This window comes from Perca fluviatilis, chromosome 2 (genome assembly GCF_010015445.1).
Source record: "Perca fluviatilis chromosome 2, GENO_Pfluv_1.0, whole genome shotgun sequence".
Lineage (NCBI taxonomy): Eukaryota > Metazoa > Chordata > Actinopteri > Perciformes > Percidae > Perca > Perca fluviatilis.
Genome location: NC_053113.1, coordinates 14,223,477 through 14,246,483, shown reverse-complemented (window position 1 = coordinate 14,246,483; position 23,007 = coordinate 14,223,477). Strand labels below are relative to the sequence as shown.

At 40.3% G+C, this 23,007-nt stretch overlaps 1 protein-coding gene across 1 annotated transcript; it reads right to left on the bottom strand.

The window, feature by feature from the left end:
- Positions 1–1,745: 1,745 nt before the first annotated feature.
- On the bottom strand, positions 1,746–21,079 carry galnt17 (polypeptide N-acetylgalactosaminyltransferase 17). The gene is made up of 11 exons (XM_039790054.1): positions 20,839–21,079; positions 18,916–19,099; positions 14,913–15,079; positions 9,325–9,499; positions 8,357–8,554; positions 7,541–7,658; positions 6,429–6,614; positions 5,896–6,033; positions 5,136–5,231; positions 4,422–4,583; positions 1,746–3,101 (listed from the first exon to the last, which is right to left on the bottom strand). The coding sequence occupies exons 1-11, from the start codon at positions 21,077–21,079 to the stop codon at positions 2,967–2,969; spliced, it is 1,800 nt and encodes a 599-aa protein (XP_039645988.1). The 3' UTR covers positions 1,746–2,966.
- Positions 21,080–23,007: the final 1,928 nt, after the last annotated feature.

Here is a 23,007-nt window from a genome sequence, read left to right as displayed (position 1 = left end):
TCAATTCCTCCACATACAGAGGATCCAGTAGGAACAATTATTCTCATTTTGTAACCCAAAGACAAAGATTTTCTACTGAAAAAAACAAAGTGTCGATCATTTACCTTTTTCAAAGGGCAGACATCTCATTTTTAAACCAAATTCTACATTTATATTGTGATATCATGTCTTGTAGTCCAACTGCAATTATTATGTTTTTGTCTATGTTACCATTTTAATCCGAGAATTAACAACTCTTCATGGAACAAATGATGACATGATCATTTCTGATAACACTGATTCTTTGCTCTGTGATTTACCCAGATTCTATTATCTGATCACACAGAGACATACAGAACTCTGCAGGTTAGGACAATACTGTCAGTATGGACAACTATACTACCGAACTATAACAGATTATGTCAGTTACAATTTCTCTAAAAATTAATGCTATTACCTGGCAACCCTAACCTCCAAAATTTGGTTAAAAAAATATTGCAAGAATTTTAATTGACTAGAATTGTACATTCTTTTTTTAAGTTATCCTTTTTTCCATGTTAAAATCTTCACAATTATACCTGAATCAGTTAATCAATCAATCAATCAATCAATCAATCAATCAATCAATCAATCAATCATCAATCAATCAAACAATCATCTTCTCAGGTAATGTATTAATCATGAAAATTAACTGGACATTTTCATGATATACATTTTTATACTTTTATGACTTCATGACATACTACACTATTACTTTTTATTAGTTTTTTTTAAACATTATAGTATGACTTTTTCATGACATACTATACTAGGATTTTATGATTTTTTATGACTTTTTATATGACATACTATACCTGAGTAACATAAGTCTCAGTTCTCAGTTCATGTGATCAGACTGTCCTTGGTGATATTTGCAGTAGCTATTGACTGACATTTAGCAGGATTTAAACCAACATATAGTAATCCTATGTCATGCCAGGAGGAGATGAGCAGGCCTGTTGTTAAAGAGTCTGATCAGCATTCAGTGTTGTGTTAGTATGCAGGCTGTGTCCTCCAGAGCCACACCACCCTCTCCATCTCTCCGCTAGAATAGGTCCTTGTGCTCCCAGCAGGCTCCTCCTGTTTCATTTACATCTTAAGCTGTTAGCTGATGCTTCACTCAGAGCAGCTTAGCGAGAGTAAGTAGTATCTGGTTCAAGGACACTTTGCACAGGTCACACACGGCTGCTACAGAATAGAATCCATAACTTTCCATTTATAGGACAGTCTCTTTAATGTCAGGCCACCTGGCTGCCTCACATGATGTTGTGTAATATTTCGCTGTACTACTTTCATAAGGGATATGTGATTAAACAATTCAGAAGCCAGTTATTGGTGGTGTACACAGTTGCACCAGATGCCATGCAGCTGGGAGCTGAGGACTAAATCTCTTTTGAAGTAGTCTATTTTTGGAGGTGACTTAAAGGGCAAATCTCACAGTATGAGAAACATTTTGACCAAAGCCATGCAAATGGATAGGGCGGTTAAAAACAAAGTAGCCAAGAATGGTAGCTGAGAGAAAGAGAAATAAAGTACTCTCACATTTGTGACTTTATCAGCTGAAAATACGATGGTTGGAATAGGAAGTCAAGTTATATGTTAGTATCTAATAAAAACGTTCTGCAAAAGACGAACAATTTGATGTGCAACTAAAAATGTAAAAGGCATAAAACTCAGTTTGACCAAACAAAATCAATGCTGTATTCAAATCAATCAAGAATTCAAAAAACAGGAAAACAGTTGTTTATTGGAAGACAATCTTGGGTGCAAAAATCCAACTGATAACATTAAATTAATTGAATACATGACATTATACACATCTCAATACATTAATAATACCAGCCTCAAAGGCCTCCAGCATTTCCACATTTGATACACTTGTGCACGTTTCCATTCCTGATTCAATCTTCCTCTCATTGGCTGCAGCTCCATCTCTGTATCCCAAAAAGTGCTTCAGGCTGCAGCCTAGTAGTTTTGGCCTTCTGCAGTAGTTATGGCACTCAGCAGGTAACAGAATAAATTGGCTCAGCTCAACTAAGCCTTGTCCCCATGTGCATACAGTACTTACAATCATGCTACAAGATGTACTGCATTTGGTGCTATTGAATGCTTTCAGTCAAAATGACAATAAAAAGGACAAATGCATCCACGCCATATAAAACCATGATATAGCCCAGTAGCCCTCAACAATATGATTTTTGAGATGATTTACAATAACTCCAAAGAAATTGGCTCGGATACATCAAGTAATATTTATTGTTAATGCCTTTTTCTTCAAATTATAGATATTTACATGGTCTAGGCTTCTGTAAGAAGAAAATAAAAACCCACTTGTAGGCATTAATGTTTAACTCAAATTTATGCCTGTCATAAGTAGGAACTCCTTCATTTTCAGGTAACTTAAAAAAAAGTCGAGAACCTCTAATAAAGCCTATTACACACTACCAATGAATTCTGATCAGTGCATATTACTGAAAATGGAATTCCAGGTGTTTTATTCTTTTACACAGCTCGAAAGACATGACATTTTACAGAATGAGATAACGCAGACATGTTTTGAGGTTGAAGCTAGAAACCTTATTTTTTGCCCCACATAAGACAGAACACAGTTTTGGCTGATCACATCTTCATCCTTAAACTTAAAAACATCGAAGAGAAGTGGCACAGGAATTATGGCAATGTCACATCGAAAGTTTGTCAAATTCAGATGGAGAGAGAAACAGTCCTCATGCTAAACTTGCATCATTATGAATGTCCGCTTTGTTAAAAAAAAAAAAGAAATTTCACAAAACGTGTATCACTGAGATGTTCACAGCTCACATCTCTTTGAAACCATCTCCGTGTTTTCTCGAGAAGACGAGGAGCCTCTGCCTCATCAGTTGTCCCTCAGCCGACAGGGACCTGACAGCTCCTGAAAATGGCCTCTGGTGTCACTGGTCCCAGTCGACCTACTGCTTCATGGTGTTCTTGATGGTCCACCTCTGCCCGGAGCAGGGCTGCAGGACCAGCAGGTGGCCAAAGTAAACGTTAGCCGGCACCACCTCCAGGCAGCGGCCCGTGGCTCTGTTTATGATCGATTCATTCTGCAGGGCAGGGGGAGAGACAGCGTTCTGGTTTGATCTGGTTGAACAGATGGCTTGTGTACCACATGTGACTGTGACAGGATGTGACAGGACCCAGGCCTGATGTGGATCAATCAGTCTTCTCAGGTAATGTATTCATCATGACAATAAACAGGACTTTCTCATAATATACATTTTTATACTTTTATGACTTTTTATGACATTTTACACTATGACTTTTTATATTTGTTTTTTATAAACATTCTATGACTTTTTTATGACATACTATACTATGACTTTTTATGACATACTAAACTATGACTTTGTATTAGTTTTTTAATGACACACTATACTATGACTTTTTAATGCCATACTATAACTTTTTATTATATTTTTCATGGCATACTATATCTTTTTATATTACTGCTTTAAGAGATACTGTCCTATGACTTTTTTATGACATACTGTACGATGACTATTTATGACATACTATACTATGACCTTTTATCATATTTTTTTATGACATACCATACTATGACTTTTTATGACATACTATGACTTATCATATTTTTTATGATATACCATACTATGACTTTTTTATGACTTTTTATGACACAGCCATTTTCTAACCATAAACAAACCGGGAACTATACTCTCAGACAGGCTTGCTGCAAAGCAAATCATTCCGCCCAAGTACTATATTCTTCCGCCTGAGAATATAGTTCCCGGTTTGTTTACGGTTAGAAGATGGCTGTGTCTCATGTTATGTTGTTTTTTGTACACGCTGTGACTCTACAAATCACAACATGTAAATAGGAACATGTTGGCGTTATTTTGTCACTTATTCGGAGCAGTAGGATTACTGGAACCATTCACCTGCATGTTATGTGCTGGCCTGATGCTGCTGGAGCCGTCAGACAGCCTTACAGCACACACGGAGATGAGAAGGGTATGTACTACAGCATATTATGACTTTTTATGACATAATAAACTATGACTGTTTTATGATACAATTTTTTTTTCTCTGTTAAAATAGCCACTATTGAAGGAAAGAAGAAAAACATCAATATAAAGGGTGATTCCAACTTTTGAACGAATATCATTACCAATGACTGCTTCACTGTAATTTTTGTGACATTTGTGACATTAAAGAACTTCCACTTGACCAGTAAGTAAAGATTTAATCTTATTTCATCCCATCAATTACATCTCTGTGCTTGGCTCTAACGTTCACATCGGGTTTACGTTATTCAGCACTAAAAAAAAATCTAATTCTGCTTTTCTTGTGAACAAGCAATACATTATTTCACTGAGGAAAATGGTTTTCTTTCTACTTCTCACCTGAGAGAAATGCCATGTCTTTTGCTTAACGTTGGTAATCTTGTCACAGTTGAGGAGCTGAGGAAAGGTGCTGATCTGATCGTCCACCACACAGCGAGTGTCCTCCCCGGTGCTGCCCAGAGGGCCCAGGAATAGCTGACCCTCTTTGCTGTAACGTCCTAACTGAGGGAAAACACAGAGACAGCACTCATACAACAGTCTGAGGGGGATCACAAACATGGAACATGTGTATACTGTTAAGTTACCCACCAAATTTGGGACCACTTGTGGTTTTGTCCGATGGATAACTTAGAAATGCAACATAAGCGCGTCTTTTGTGGAAAGGCTGATAATGTGCTGCACTCACTAACAGATTTGAAGTTTAGCTCTGCAAGCTTTTAGCATTTAACTGAGACCTGCACTCCAGAAAGCACCTGTTTACCACTGCAAGCTGAAAAGAGATGCCTTGCACGCAGGCTGAAGGACTGAGGAACTGACACTGGCTGACTCAGTGCTTCAGCACATAAAAGTGCAACACAGAAAATTTTTTATCCTGACAGCAGAACTCTCTCGTAAGAGGATTTCAGCTGAGCCTGTGTAAGAAACACAGCTGTAAATCATGTCACTGGTGAAAGACACTAATGAGTTGTGTGGGTTTTCAAGAGAGAAGCAAAGATAGTGGTGAGAGATGCACTATGTGGCCATTTGGTTGAGCGTCTGGTGTCCATGTTGTACCTGAGGACCCCAGCCATGGCAGGGGTGCAGGGTGGCCGTGTGGTTCTCCTTCATACCCTGATCCATACACAGGTGGCTCGCTTTAGAGTTACGAATCTGAAATCATAAAAGCGTCCTTGAAAATCACACTCAATTTCACTTGACACAAATTTTTTCCAAACAGTACTTAGGTATTCTCAAAAAATTCATGGTTGCCGTCAGCCAGTCAGCATTATTAATGACTATGTGTAAGATAAAAAAGATTAGGGCTGCAACAAACGATTAAGTTACTCGAAAGGACTCAAAAGTATTCAGTTTACTGTCATAGAGGAGGGAAGAAACTAGAAAATATTCACATTTAAGAAGTTGGAGTCAAATATGTTTTACCTTTTTTTGCATAAAAAATAACATAAACCAACTATTGGTTATCAAAATAGTTGGCGATTAATGTAATAGTTGACAAGTAATGGATTAATCTCTGAAGATCTAAAAAAGATAAAGATCCAAATAAAGAATAAACATTCTTTAACATTTTATAATGTTTTACAATAACACACCTCAGAGAGTGTGTTATTGTAAAATTCTAGCTGTCTTTTTGTTTGGGATTGACATACAGTATATATATTTTTTATAAACCCCTCAGGATTTTTTTGCCTCACTTATCCCTCACTCATCTGTTTTTAGTGGTACCATCCATTTGTGCAAATGCACCAAACCTTAGATGTACAAGCTTCTCTTTCCAATCTCTATCTCCTTCATGTCTGTTTGACCGCTGACTCACCTCGCCGTAGAACAGCGTGTTGTTATACCTCCTCATCTCTGGGTAAACATTGTCGAGGTACCACTCAAAGCTCTTACACTGCAGACTCTTCCTCAGTGCAACCCTCTGAGAGATGTCACCGTAATCAATACCGTGGTTCTGCAAGAGCACAAAGAGTCATTATGGGAAGACTTATATATAATACCTCTGTATATATAATAAACTGTACTACTTACATAACTGTAATAATAATTTAACTTTTAAACACAAATGTACATTTTGCTTTTGTCTACTGATTACTAGCATGATAATGATTCAACTCCAACTCCCAGTTTATAAAGGTTTGTACATTTCTTATTCAAAACAGCTGTTGTAAAGAATTATCTGCCCCGCAGTAAGGGTTGCTCTTCATACGTCCTTCGACAGCACCAGTAGTTTATGTGCAATAAACAGAAGAAGAGCACAGTAGTTATGATGCATGACCAGACACCATGGTAAAGTCTACTTAATAAAACAGGATTAGCAACATCCTCTCTACAGGAGCAGTCTCTCACCTCCACAGGGATGTTCCAGGCCAGATAAACGTTGGACTTGTACTCATCCATCCAGACCTCAGCCACGCGTAGAGCGTTACGTCGTGTGTGGAAAGCTATGTTACTATGGTAGGGTTTCTTCATCCGTGCGATGTGAGCCACCCTGGAACATGGCAGCACCTCCATACTGCCTCCACATAGCCACACCTACAGGTACATAATGTTAAAGAACAGAGAAAGTAAAGCTAGTAATACTATTTGTTTGGCCACAAGAGGGCAGACAATATCATAACAAGCTGACAGATACCCAACCACCACAATATCCCCCACCTTGTAAGGTTGGTCAGGGCTGACAGCATACATGGAGCAACATTAAATGTTTTGATCCATTTTTCTCATCCCCTGATTCGTGTTAAGTCCAGTGTTTAGTGTCCTTTTAGCTCTGGTTTGGTCTCCACCAACTCCTGAGAAAAACATTTATCTCTAGATGTTCAACTCTCTTCACCCTGCTAGTTGCTAACTTCTGTCTGTTTGCCGTTTGATGTATGGCATGTAGCATACAGTGGGTTTATCAGAGCTTTTTGCTGGAAACACATGCCTATGGTAGTTGATAAGTGGTGGGACTGAACCACACAGTCACCTTGTCCATAAAACCAAAAGAGGCTAAAATGTGCAGTGCTGGGTATAATATTTCATATTACAGAATAATTTGATTTAATGTTAATATCAAATGATTGAATGAATCAGGTTGAATGGCTTACACTTCACTAATCCAAAGGTAGATTTTTTTTTGAAAACACTACTTGTCATAAATTGATAGACAAATTTGAGAATTGTTTTTTTTCGATATTCTTTCCTTTGCCTTTTAGCAAAAACAACAACAAAAACCTGCAAAACAACGGCAGACTCTGCAATCACTCTAAATTTACAGCAACAAAGTCCCCAACCTTCCCGCTCGATGTGACCTATTTGTCTCTATTGCCCAGCTGTGAGCTGTGCACATAGGGACTGGTCCTCCAGGACTCTTAATGGCGTCTCATTTATCAGCGGTGCCACGCTACGGTGGCCACTGCTCCACTTGAAGCTATAGGGGTAAAGAGGGAACAGGAACAAAAACTGGGTGACACACAAACCCTGATGCCCAATTCAATGTTCTCCCCTCCATAGACGTCCATGCCTGAGTCGAGCAGGCCGAGCTCGCCAAAGTAGTCACGGCTGGCCACGAAGGAGCAGCCAATCATGGCGGGAGTCCTGCGAAGGAAAACACAACAACATGAACCTTTACACCCGTACGAGTTGTGTGTGGCTTTGTAAATGTGAACCTCTTTCTGTATGCATCTGTCTATATGAATGTGGTTTTGTGGGATTGTAAATACAGTGTGCATGCAGATGTTCAATAAGTGAATTAGCAAATTCTTGTGCATGTGTAAACGGGATGTACTTTCATTTTCTATTTAAACAAATCGGTTTATTTATCAGTTTTTTGGGGTGGGGGGGATTTCAAAAATTGAACGGAAATAACATTTAACACAAATATCCCGGTGAAAATCAGTATATAAAAATCTCATTTGCAGCACAGACACCCTGTACTTTAAGAGTTTTTATTTTTTTACTTTGAGGGAGTCTGGTTTTCCCCTCATGTTCTTCCTTACGCATCCCAAGAGGATGAACTTTTATTAATGTGAGGACACACAAATGGTGCAAAACAATGTTATTCTTCAAACATTACTGGTATTATTTTTTTTATGAAAATGGTAAAGAACTGATAAAGAGAAGCATGAGTGTTATTATATGCAAATGCAGACATGAATCTGCATCCTTGGAAATGTGAGATCCTCAGCTGTCCTTTTTAGCAAACAAATGTATACGCTATGTCCATTGTTGCATTCTGTTGTTGTTTGTGTGTCTTCCAAGTGTACTGTATGTTTATATAAATGAAGTTGGCCTGCCTGATTGGAGCAGATATGTCCCCATCGTCCCACCACTGTTTGGGCGGGTTGATGTACATGCACCACAGCTCCCAGTTGTAGCCATGGCCTGAGTTCTCGTAGCGCTCCACCTCGAACGTGTCATGCTTGATGTTATCGATGGAAGGCAGAATAATCCTCTTGTGGTCCTCTTTTATTCTGGCCAGAACCGGCTCGGCCCTGAAAAGAGTGTAACCACATGCACACGTTACAGACACAAAGTTAAAGACAGGTGGCACGGAGCTTCTCTTCAGATCTCCACTCTCTCACCCACTTCAGTCAGTTATACGATCCCTCGAGTTGTACCAACTTTATTACTAATTCTATTTGATTCAGCTCAGTGCAGCTCTGGAGGGCATTTGTCTATTTATGCTGAGCGAACTGGGTTGTGTACATACTCTAAAGTACACACTGAGCTGGAAAATGAGTAGGAGACCTACAAAAAGGTGTCAGCGGGATGTGGCAAAAATGTTGAAAGCAGTCAAATGTTTACATCTGGGCCAAATCAGTTTCATCTTTGAAATGAACTTTTATGAACAGGCTTCTGCGCAATGTCCTATTTTAATGCTCTGCTCTATGTTTTGTTTGTTATTTGATGAGCTTTATGTCCTGCGGTATCTGTTTAAACATGATTCTACAGGCTCTACCCTTCTCCTTCTCTCCTATCTTAAAACTTCTCAGGTGTGAAATTGCTTTTTGCGTCTTCAGTTTATGCTGTTTCTGCTATCATTTGTCATCTTCTTTAATGCTTCTGTAAAGCACTTTGTTACTTTCTTTATAAGTGCTAAAAAAGTGTATTATTGCTATTGCTGTTATCATGATTTGTTATTTAATGGGTCGTACACTATTTGGTTTTGTTTACTGCGTTCCGATATACATAAATGTGGACAAGCTAAGTTCATTCTACCTGAAAAGGGAGAAGGGGATCCTAAAATGCCAGACTAACTCACCAGGATGGGGTGAACTCCACATGGGCGTCAAAGAATCCCGTCACCTCGGCAGTGGCCACCTTCCAGCCCTCAATCCTGGCTCGGATCAGTCCCTCCCTCTTCTGGTTCCTGACAATCTTCACCAGGCCGGGGTAGCGTTTGTTCACGTACTCCTCCAGTGGTCCTTTCAGCTGCTCTGCAGTCCGTAAAAACAAAGATTATGCACAGAACTAAACAACAGGTGATGGTTAGAGAGACTGTCCTTAAATCTGAGATCAGAGCATCATCCATCTTGCTGATGTGTCCATGAGAAACGTATTAAAGTCCTGCTAGTTCCACTTTTGCAGCACAGTACAGTAGCTCACCTTTGACCGCTTAAATAAAGATTGTAAAAGAATAGATCATCTCTCTATAGCTCTCAGTGAAGTGTCACATTTTATGTTTTCTCTCTGTCCACTTTTTACAGACTAGAGACTAGAAATAGCCATTGTTGCCATTACAAAAAAAAAGAAAAAAAAAAGCATTCACATGGTTTGAAATCTGCCCTTTGGCCCTATTTTACTCTCAACCAATCTAGTGTGGGTTTAGTGTTGGGTTTGATAACACAGCCACACCGCTGAGGACCGACAGACATAAACAACCAAACCAAAAGCTCCACCACAAGTTCACAATGATCAGTTTTTATAGACATACACAGAAAAAGGAAGATGACATAAATCTGCTCCTCTGTTCCCTGCGATTCTGAGCTCCAACAGACTCCAAACAACATAACAGGTTCTGCTTCCTGAGCAACAAAGATTGCTCCATCTTTGATCTCCCAATCAACTCATCAGCCTTTTCCCTCCAGACCCAAACACTCGCTAGGCTTCTTCCTCTGCATCACACACACACACACACACACACACACACACACACACACACACACACACACACACACACACACACACACACACACACACACACACACACACACACACACACACACACACACACACACACAATCTTAAAGCTGCAAGAATTTTAAAATGTTTGACTTAGGCGTGACAACTTTGATGCTGTTTACCTTCCTAATCTGACCCAGGTTCACTGAGATGAAAGGGCTGAGAGCAGCACAAGTTCTACCTCAATTGTTCCATTATTTTACAAACAAAAACTTTTGCTGTCAGAATAATGTGACTGATGCTAGAAGCACATACTAATCGTCATAATAAACACTAATTTGCAGTCTTGCCAAGAGTTAGATGAGAAGATTGATTTGTCTCTCATGTCTTTCCATCTCTATCTCTCTGCCTCTTTTCATTTCTTTCTCACTCACCAACACTCTTGATCACAAACTCATTTCCCATACACACTCGGGTGCGTACAACGCGAGGCCACAGAGCCGGGCGGCCCGTGCAGGCTGTGAGAGTGGTGAGTGTTCTTTGTTTGCATGCCTCGCCCTCTGCGCCGCTGCAATCTCTTCCTCTCTGTGATGGATAGCTCGCGCTCAGCCAACCAGCAATTTCAAGTGAGAGAGGAGTGGAGTGGTGGTGGTGGCGGGGTTCAATATGTTCCTCAAAAAGAAAATAATATTCTATATTTTTGTTATTGCTGACAAATCCCATGAAAAGACCAAAACCAAAAATTAATTTATCCTGCAAGTATTACCTGTGTGCTTAATCCTTTGAACCACACACCTCCATTGTTTTCCAAAACCTATTAAAACAGATCAATGAATGCCTGACATGTTACTTAATTACAATAAACTGGTACTATATCTTATTTTGAGCCATACTAACATACTGCACACCGTTCTGCTGCCGAAAGTTCTCACCAGCACACAACATGTGTATTAAATAGGGTTGGGTACCGAAACCTGGTTCCACTATTCCTACGCAACCGGTAGTACTCGGACCGGATTACAACGCAAATTTCGGTTCCACTTAATGTGCCGACTGAAATATTTTCCCTCTGTCGCGCCGAAACGGACGTAAAAATATCACCCTTTCTCTGTAGTCTACCGTTAGCTAGCTACCGTAAATGTAGGCTACTTTTAAAATGCCATATTTTCCCCTCTGGGCTCACCAAAACGGACGTAAAACCATATTAACCATTCACTGCACGTGATCGCTAGTAAACATATTACATCTTTGATGTCATTTTTCAGTTTTTCAAGAATCGGTTTAGGAATCGTAATTGTTTTAAAAGTACCGGTTTCGGCTTCGGAATCTTAAAAATCCAAACAATACCCAACCTTATTATTAAAGGAAGATATTTTTGTATTACAACCAAGGTCTTGTTCTCATAGTTTTGGCCACTGTTTCTATGTTTCTCGCATTGCCAGACCTTCCTCCCCAGCGCTGCGGCTCCGCAGGATTTTCTGGCGACACCTGAACAATCCCGGAAGTGGAATGTCGTCGACACAGACTGTTTTGATAGAAATGTGCTCGCCGAGTTAACACAGAGACATTAACCAGGGAGAGAAACATGAGCAAGCCTACAGTTTAACCAGATTAATTACTTTATTGAAAAGGTAAAACTGTTAGTGAGTGCACCCGTAATGTTGTTAATAAACCCTGATTGCAAAGGAAAAGTGTGTGCACAATTAGAAAAAGTCAAAGTTGAACCAGAAAGTTAGTGTCTGAACTGTGACGGATGTTTATAGCGGACACTTTGGGTAATGATTTTACCGTTCGCCTTCATGTTCGAGTTTGTTTACAACCTGTATGATTGTCTCAGTACTCGTGTTTCTTGCCACATAAGACTTGTTTTCAGCTACGTTGCCAGATCTCAGCGATTAACTCATTTGCACCTGCAGGAATAACACCAAAAACTACAAAAATGAAACCCAAGTTGTGATAAAAGTGAATCCTGAATCACAGAGACATTCTAAGTGACATGTTAAGGCATTGTTGGTTTTGGTTTTGGTCTTTTCATAAGATTTGTTGAAAATGAGAGAGCTAGAATAACGGCAGTCTTAAGCCCTTAAATCCTCGACTATCTCATCTCTCTTCCTGTTTCCTCGTTATCTGGCTTTCCGTTCTGTCAGATTGCTTCCTCTCTCTCTTCCAGATATCCATTGCCTTGCGCTCTTTTTCTCCTTCTCTCTGTCCGACCTCATTTATCTTAAATCCTATTTGTCTCCCATCCTTTCCCTCCCTCTCTTTCTGCCACTCTCTAATAGCCTGTTTTGCTCTTTCAGCCTCTACTTTCATTCTCTGATGCCTCTTCATCTCCGTTTTCCTCTTCTTCCTTGTCCCTCTTTATCACTTTTCTTATTTTCAGACCCTTCTGCCGTCTTCACTCCTCAACCTTTTCTTCCTTTCTTTTAGTTTCTTCCCTTCTTCCCGAATTTCTCTCCAACACCGACACCTTTTGCTCTTTATCGTTCCTGACTGTGCCTCTCTCCTTTTTGCTCTGCCGGGCCTCATCTCCTTCCCCTCCTGTCATCTGTCTCTCTTTGTCCCCTCATCTCACAAAGCCCGGCATAGCAGCCCTGCCCAATAAATAAGACAGGGACATCTCTCCCGTGACATCCAATTGCGGTGCTCCGCCTCCATTTGCCTGTCTGCCCTGCAAATATGTAACACCAGACGACACCTCAGCAAATGCTAATTCTCAAAAGCAATGACCACGGCTTTTGTAAAGGAGAGGCTCATCACCTTGTCGTGCCATATTACACGATGTTACAAGTTTAATGCCTTTGTCCCATACAGTAACACATCAGGGAACAACATATCAGCATGTTCATAAGTAACATGCGTGCAACAAGTATGAACAACAGACTATGTGTTATGTTTGGAGGGTGTTTTTATTCCTACTCTTTGTATGGAACAGATGATTTTAAGTATAGGAGTATTTGAGTATAGGATGCTGTTTAAACAATTATGTTACCTGTAGTAATGAACCACAGGTAACATAATTGCTAAACAAGTAATAGTTTGTTTGTTTAGTTGTCCATAGGCAAAGGGAATTGTTAGCCATTGTGAAGGGACATTAAAGGAATAGCTTGACATTTTGCGCTTTCTTGTGGAGAGTTAGATGACTAGATTGACACCACACTCATATCTGTTAAATGCTGGCTGGGAGCAGTAAGTTCCTGGAGTCTCCGCAGGTTGCCTGGCAACTGCTCAGAGCCAAGAAGTAGTCTGGCACAGCCTCCCCATAAAACAGCAAACTGATGCTTTTACATTTTGTTTTCATATTCACCTTCTAGACATGAGAGACGAATCAATCTTCTCATCGAACTCTTGGCAAGACCGCAAATTAGTGTTTATTATGACGATTAGTATTTGATTCTAGCATCACTCACATTATTCTGTCAGCAAAAGTCTTTGTTTGTAGAATAATGGAACATTGAGGTAGAACTTGGAGCAGTCTATGTGCTGCTCTCAGCCTTTTCATCTCAGTGAACCCGGGTCAGATTAGGAAGGTAAGCAGCAACAAAGTTGTCACGCCTAAGTCAAACATTTTCAAATTCTGAACCTAGCAGCTTTAAGATGGTGTGTGTGTGTGTGTGTGTGTGTAGTACTGTAGGAGAGAAGGTAATGTATGCTGTCAGGAAGAATTTGACCATGAAGGACATTGAGAACATCATCATCAACAAGGAAGAGAGCCTGAAGGAAAACTCTGGGAACTGTCAGACAGAGTTTGAGGGAGGTGAGCAAAAGTCCTTGAGCCAACTTCACACACTGGAACTTAGACGTGTGTGTGTATGTGTGTGTGTGTGTGTGTGTGTGTGTGTGTGTGTGGCAAGCTTCAAACAATACAGGATTTTGAAGGCTGATAGCTGATAGTAATTTAAGCCAATGTGCATTATAGAAATTTGTGCATTCAAATTATGCAAATTTGTGCATTTAAATTGCATAAAGAAAAATCCAACGTATTAACACATAGCCCTCTTCACACCATTACTACACAATAGGTTGCTGGCTGGATCTTTGAACACGTTTTCAAAACAAATGCTGTGATTAAACCATTTGTGATTGGAATACAGAATACCTCTAGTTTGTCTGGTTTGGCATTGGCAATGTTAAACAAATCTTTGCCTGAATTACGGCAACATCATTCAGTTTACTTGTAACTTCAATCTACATGTCTCCTTTAGAAAATCTCCAAAATGTAATCATTTATCATAGTGACAACCAAAACAAACAGCATAGAAAACATAAACTCCCGTGGCAGAAGTAATGAAAATCTGTCAAGCTGACTTGAGTAAAATCATTTCCATCAACTGGCAGTTGCAGGACAATATTCAACGTTTAATACCTGCATGATTCATCAACTAAGCAATATACTTTTTTTTTTTTTTTTTAACTCTACTCTCACTTTTTTGAGTATTTGACGAAACAAATTTTAAAAACTAATTATTACGAGGAATCTAAGATTACTTGACTTTTGACTTTTAGTTTGTTGCTTCCCCAATAATGACAGGAGACAGGCAATGTATCAAACCAAGACCTGCTGGGAGCCTTCTTTACCCCTCCTGTTGTTCTGTACTCTCTTCACCAGCCTCTATACAGGCAAATATGGTCTTTCAGATTACATTTACAACAGGTTCAAATCAAAAGGAGTAAAAGCCACTTTCCTCATTTGAGAGACGACAAAGGACATCTGCCATTTGTACTGACCGTCATCGCTGTTGTCGTCCACCAGGATGATTTCTTTAAGCAAGTGAGCCGGAGTGTGATTGACAGCTGAGTGGACTGAGCGCAGGATCACCGACAGAGCCTCGTTGACGAAGATGAAGATGAGGGAGATCTTGGGGAGATCTCTCGGATAGCTGACCTTTCTGCATCTGCACAGAGACACGCAAACACACCACACCATTTGTAAAATAAAACCTTTCCATGTCAGCCTGTGAAGCCTACATTCTGGGCTTTGCATGCTACACTCATCCTCCATCATTAGTGTAAAAGACCAAAAATCTTCTTCGCTAAGCTGAAAGGCAAACCATGTGTACCAAAAAGAATTGGCCTATTCACTGTCTGTCTGCTGCAGATTGGAGGCCTATTTTTTTTTTTTTTACTGCGGTTTTGTTTAAAGAGGAAACGCTTTCCTTTACTTTTCTCAATTCCTTTAATTAATAATATTATTTGCCACGTGAAATTAAATTTTAATTACAAGGAATTTAACAACAAATGCATTTTCATGAATAAAAAAAAAATAGTTTTCCCTATATTATACAGATATTGGACAGGAAAGCCTGAGGTTTTAAATATCTAACTTTTTTTTTTTTTTTTAGAGAAAACAGGCTTTAATTATAAATATTACAAACATGACGATGGAATATGTGTGTGTTAGAAATATATTTTATTCAGAGACACTTCATTCAAAGAGTTTAGGACAATGGTTTTGGACATAGCTGCAGAAAAGGTGTTTCAAAGCTATAGTGCGTAGTTTCTGCCGCCGCCATGAGGAATTCAAAGTAATGACAACTAAACTGTCGGCGTGTCCACATGATGCAAGCCTTCCGTGATCACGCACGCACGCCCCCCTTCGCTAGTAGCCAAGGAGGACACGGAGGATTAAAAAAACACGATGGACTCTTCAGAAGAGGTCATTATCTTCACTCGAGTTTCTGCGTGGGAAAGTCACCGGACGCCACAATCTTCTGAACATAGCCATACTGAGAAATACAGAGAGAGCTGTGTGGAGCCGATAGTCTTAATTAGCTTTGTAGCAACTCATTTGGCAATGGCTTGAATGTAACGGACGTTCATTAATATGAAAAAGTTACGCACTAAAGCTTTAAGAAGCTCCCAAAATGAAACCAAACAGCAGTGCAACAGTGTGAGGGGAACATTTTTGAAAAAAGAAAACCCAGCAGTTACATATAACACTGATCTAAGGAATATACCGGTATGTACATAATGTACAATGCAAGAGATGCCACAGCAATAATGGTAAGAAGTGGTAAGAACAGGAGTGGGCAGGGATGGTGCAAATTAGTGCAACCGGTAACAGCAGTGTGTAACAGCCTAAATGATTAAATGTGTGAGAGTGTGAACTTGTCGCATTACAAGTACAGCTCCGTTGACTAATCTGAATGTGACTGTTAAGAGTCAGCTCATCAGCGGATGGCTCTTCTTTTGGCATTTCTGTAATGCAGTTTCTTGTTACTTATCAGCCGATACATACGTCAATTAACACCGACATACCTGTGTTGAGCTAAAATCAGTTGTGCTTATGCATCAGTCGACTCTTACTACTATATACGAAACATGTTGGGAAAAACAGGCTTGGACAATAAATGTACTCATCAGTAGGGCTGCACAATATATTGTTTTTTACTGATCACTGCAATATCAACAGGCACAATAAACAGATTACTAAAGGCTGCAACATATCGCAAAAGACACACATTTTTTTGTGTTAGTAGAAAGAAAATATCAGTAGAAAACTGCACTTTAAAATTTAACTGTCATTCTTTTTTTAGTGGTGCCTTTTATATTCAATTCACTTCAATAAAAGAATGTTGGAAATGATTTCCTTTCATTCATTTGAAATGCAGAAAGAAATTTTGGTAACACTTTACTTGAAGGTATCTACATAAGAGTGACATGACACTGTCATGAACACATGAACCCTAACCCTAATAGCCCTACCCCTAACCCTAACTTGTCATGGCAAAAACTGAATGACACTTACTGACAGAAGCGTGTGTTATGTCATAAACGTTTATGACTTGTTTATAATGTTTAGGACATGTTCATGACAGTGTCATGCCACTCTTACGTAGATACCTTCAAGTAAAGTGTAACTGGAAATTTCTTGTATTTTAGCTAAATACTGAAAGCAGCAGAAATGCAGAACAGAGTACACTTTCAAATGAATATTTATCGCAAGTAAGAATGTTATCACATATTTATTTTATATATTCAACAATGTTATCGCATATTTTTCTCATATCCTGCAGCCCTAATCATTAGTATATTCCAAAATCTACGTTTCTTCTTTAGATTACTCGTAGTTTGACATTTGATCTTTCTTTCTTTCCATTTGTCTCTCCCTCTCTCTTGTTTCGCCACCACCTCCGGCTCTGCAGTGTAAAGGGACCTTCAGCCAAACTCATCAGACTCCAGCTTACGTGCTGCTGCTAAGCCGGAAGATATCGCACCCCAACAAGCTTCACACGCCACTTTGATCCCGGCAACATAAAAGACCCCTGAGTGACAAATGAGAGCGCTAAGACACACACACACACACACACACACACAGCTGGTGGCAGCGATGAGCAGGGGGCTTTCTCATCATCACTGACTCTTTAAAGAAACATTTACGGTGAAGAAACGTGCACCATGCATGCAGATACAATATACTGCTCAGAGCTATTTGTAGGAGCACAAGTTGATGCACACACTCATGGACATATAGCCTGACAAGCCAGACAAATCAAGATGTTGGGTCTGGGAATTCACCATTGGCATTGCTCAATCCGAGGGGCGGGATAAACGGTTGTCTTTCAAATTCTCTCTGCACGCAATAGGATAGCGTGCTACGACCAAGCAGAGCAACGAAGAAGGTAGCAGAGCTGGTTAATAGATTAAACTTTTGCCGTATGCGGTCGGCAAAACTCTGAACACATCTTCCTTTTTTAAGAATGACTTCAGTTCTGTTCTTTGTTCTTTTGTCAAAGAAAAGCTTAACTCCAAGTCTTCCAGAGTCACGGCCAAAGCCGATTCGAAAGACCGCTGTTCCCAGAGTTTGGTTTTTCCAGCTTGCAAGCCAACGGACAGTTGCTAGACCCCCTGGCTACAAATTACATTTGCTGGACATATACAAGGATGTATAAGGACAAGGATGGACATATACAAGGATGTGCGCATTCATCAATGATGTGCATGCAAGCACAATTCCAGATGCACCTTTTACAACATGCATGTACGCCTGGAGATCGATAGCAAGTCTGAGTGCAACTCCATCAAATATGAGAGTTAGAGGCAGAGAAGCAGAGAGAAAAAGAGAAAGAGAGACAGACAGACATTACAAGGGGAGAAATGACATGTGCACTGCAAAAAGTGACTGATGCACAAATTCTGCTGGGAGAACAAATCACCCTTAATAAACACATACATGAAAATTAGTTAAGAAGGAGGTTAGGGTGGTGGAGGGAGCTGGCATGCGTGTACTAGCAGAGTAATAGTGAGAAGTGTCAGGACAGGTTATAATGGCTGCATTGTAAACTGGATCTGACTGGATGTGACTAGTCAGGTGATTACCACACAGTGAATGTGTGAAGGATCCAGTTATCATGAAGCATGAATGAAACAGCGGATGGCAAGCAGCTAATGCAAGTGGGACTTCAGTGCTCTGTCTGAACTATCGCTATGCTTCATTTAAATAATTTATCAGCAACATGTCTTTAAATACACACTTTCAGGGTTTTTCTGGTTAATGCACAGATCACACACTAAACTGTTACCACTGGAACTACTTTCTACCGAAACAATTAGAAACATGTTGCTGATGAATTATTTAAATGTAATTTCACAACACTGTCAGGACCACAAACAAAAAAATCCATGAATCACCATTGTGTTGGGTGGAGGCAAACATCTAAGAGACAGATCAATTGTTGAGAAGCAACATTGAAAGTGAATTCAAAAGTTGATCTACTTGACATGTACTCACTTGCTGGGCCGGTGGTCCGGTATGGTCCGATCTAGAGAGATTCTGTCACTGAGGTAGGCGTTGTAGCCGTACTTCTCCCTCAGGTATTTAGCGTCGCTCTCCTCAGCTGGCGACAGCGTGGCAGGGAGGCCGCCTTTACCACGACCCCCAAAGCCCTCGATCAGGCCCAGAGATTTGGACAGACCTGGGCGAGACAAACAAGAGAAGATTACATGTCAGGATGCTTTAATCTGGCTGAGTCATTCGCCTCTAAGCAACGCACTCTGTGGCGTACAGCTGGTAGCCTGCCTCCTCATCACAGCTCCAACATCACATGAGCATAGTGTGTAGTCAGTTGCTGTCAAAACAAGTGAACATCTGAGCTGAATTCACAGTCTGACAAGTGGTGGCACAGAGAATGCATTCAATATAGAGCCGGGCGATGTGGAGAAAATCAGATATCACTAATATTTTTGACCAAATACATCGATGTCGATAATTGCGGTGATATTGTAGGGTTGACTATTTGTGCTTTCACAAAATATTAACACAATGAGAGTTTACTTTTTTTTTTTATCGTTTAAGACGATATCTAGGCTCATATATCGATATAATAGTGATATATTCCCCAGCCCTAATTCAATATACTGTACAATTTACTAATAGGGATGTGCAAAACAGGCCTATTCAAGAGCTTCCTACTGTATACTGAGGTCAGTGTACTCAGTGATTACAAATACACATGAAACTAACGATTCAAGTAAAAAAAACAAACATTGTAGGCTGCAAGCACCTAATTAAGCTTCAAGGTTTTCACTGTTTCAAATTAGGGATAAAATAAGATTCTTCTTAGTGTGACTGGGCGTATTTGTGGGTGGCAGAGTGATTAAAGTGACCGTCTTTCAACATGATAAGCTGTGTTCAAGCCTCTGTGTCGGCAAACATCCTGCTGAAGGCACTGAATCCCAAAAAAGCTCTTGCTCTGCTGTCCCCCAGACCTCTCGCCTCCCCGGGGGAAGAAAGACATCCTTCAAGGACAAGTACAACGATGATGATTGATTATTAATTATTGATGAAAAAAAAAAAATTTTGAAGGTCGGCATAAAAAAAAAATTAAACTTAACCTTTGTCAGTTTAAAAAAAAGCAAAGTGTTCTGCTGTTTTTTTTTTGTTTCTTGGGAAAACATATTTTACAAAAAATTGAAAACTATGATTTGTTTTCATAAATTTAGGATAAAACTAGTCTGATCCATTTACTTCATCCCACTGGTATAGTCTAATGTATTGTAGTGGGTATACTGTATATAAATATATTGGCCTATATATACATATATATGGGCCAGAATCTGTGTGGGGGGGGTCTGGGTGTCTTCCCCCAGGGTTATTTTGAGCGTCAAAGACTTCATTTCCTGTATTCCGATACGCTTTTGTGCACCAATTTACGGTGGAAATACCTTTGTTTAGCCTATGCGAAGAAGAAAAATACAGATGACAATTCAAAATATATCAAAAATATAATAGAAAGTATGTTGTTGCGTGTCATTGAGCATTTTTAAGTGGGTATATGGAAATCCTGGAGTTTTCTTAGTGGGTATACTGCGTATACCTGGACCACTGCTTCATCCATTTAAAACCACATTTGACATGTAGAATTAGATGTTTTATTGCAAACTAATTAACAATTCATTGTTGATCTTTGCTACCTATAGTTGCAGAGGTGGTTAACTATTAAATGTAGCCTAAGAGTTGGTGACATTTTCTTCACGTCAGTGAAGTGGATTTAGATGTTTCAGCAGGCAGTGCATAATGCCATAAAACACGCTTTAACATGAATACAATAATGTGACTGATAGGTATTTGTCTCATGAGAGGCTTCATCAGGCTTTTGGCTCTATGGTCTTTATATGTGATTTCAGTTTAACTGTTACACTGCATCATCTTTACCGTTTAACTGCCTGTACACCACATCCTCCAGCGAGCTGAGCCTCTTCAGCAGCACCTCATGGCTGATGCTGGGCCCCTGCGCCGTCCCGTTGCCCGGGGGCCTCTTCCCGTCCGCCGGAGCCTCTGGAGCGGCGGCTTGGGCGCTGCGCGTGTTGCACTTGGCCCAGAAAGTCATGAACCCAGCAACCGCAAGCACGTTCAGCACCAGTAAAACCCTCCATCTTCTGAAGACAAAAGCCATTAAAAAGTCGCCGGTGTCCGGGCTCCGAGTGGTGGAGGGACGGGAAGGGGGAGGGTAGGGGAGGGGAGGGGCAGGGGGGAACAGTCTCCGGAGATGCCGTACGTGTCACAGATTCAGGGCTCCCTCGGCTTGCGATGTGCGGAAAGCTGCAGGGATAATTCAGCAAGAGTGTTAAATCGGCACACACACATCATAGAGAAACAGAAACCTGACTGCAAATGTTGAGCCATATTGCACTGATTCCTGGTCATTAAATCTGCTCTCTTACCATTTGGCGCCGGGGTTATTTTAGGTTGCATCCCCCTTCTGTGGAAAAATGGGGCGCCTGGCCATCGGCTTTCATCCGTGTTAACGCCACTGCAAGCCGGCGTTTAAGCTCACGCACGGAAGATGTAAGACAAAGACACCGGCATATGTTGATCTTGAGGAACCGATGGGCTACTCCTAAATAATTTAACAGTGAGGAGATTATCAACTCGGTATTTTTTTTTTTTCCCTTCCTTTGCGTCTAACAGAAGTCGGCAGTGATTCGACTGAGGAGGACTGCGCGCAGGAAAAGCCTTGCAGATGCTCAGGGAAAACCTTCTAAACGTTCATTCAACCATTCTGCTCCCCGGAAGCCTGTTCGCTCAGCTTCTTCCACCCGTCACACGTTGTGTGATTCACAGTGAGAGGCAACTGAGGAGACAGCACAGATTCTGAGCAGATAGCAGCGGTTCAAGAGACGCAGCATCCTCCGGCGAAGGCAGCTACAGATGATGCTCCGGGACGCAGCAGCAGCAGCAGCAGCAGCAACAACAAAGAAATACGTCCTGATTTCTCGATTTTCTTCTTCGGTCAGCACATTCCAACGTTTTCAGTGTCTTCTGCATGCAGCCCTTCTTGTTTGTTGTGCTCTAATCCTTGCGCACAGCGCTTAATAAGGGCGCAGGGAAAAACGTGAAGTGGATCCGGTGACGTTTTACTTCACAGCCGGTCAGGGGTGGTGGGTGGGGTGTCTGTTCCCTTCCCTCCCTGCCAGCCAATTATCTACAATTAGAGAACATTCAAATATGTCACACTGCTTCCCACAGTGGGCTTCTTGGGTTTAATATAGACTTTAGGGTGGATTTTTTTTTGTCCCTTATTATAGATTAAAACGTGTTTTAGACTAAATTTCATTCACCATAAAGGTGAGCACAGTGGGATAATGTTCAACAAATACTCTTCAGAATGTCATCACCATCACAAAGCTGGTATAGACAGTAACCCAATTCTGCAGTATATAAAATCATCTCAGACTGTGTTCCACCTCACAGGCAGGAATCTCATCAGATTAAGGCGCCCCAAGGGGAAAAGTTTGAGAACATCTGATACGACACCCTGTAGTTTGCCTTTGTCCCCGGAGGAGATTTATCTGGTGAAATTAATTCTGGTGGAATAAGTATTCTCACTTTTTATAAAAGTGACATAAGTCACATCACAATATTAGAATCAGCTTGATTGGCCAAGTATGTGTACATATACAAGGAATTTGACTCCAGTGTTATACACAGCCAAAACAAGTAAAACTATTAATTTTATTTAAGCACAGCATGGAACAGTAACATGTACTTAAGTATCAAAGTAAAAGTAGTATATTGTAAAGAAGACAAGAGTTATTATTATTGATGCATTAAGGTGTAAGCAGCATTTTAATGTTGTAACTGGTGCTCGACTTATACTATACTTTATACTGTTGGGTAGTTTCAGCTATAGCAATGCGTACTATTTTATTATAGGCTGTATAGGGTATAGATATATAACTATGTAGGATGTTTTGCATGCAGGAATATACTGGTATGTTTATGTAAGATGTATCCATTTTATTAGGACAAACTTATGTTCACTTTTTTTTGGCGGGGGATGGTTCAGGTTACTGCAGTAATCTGTGTAGATTTATAGATAGT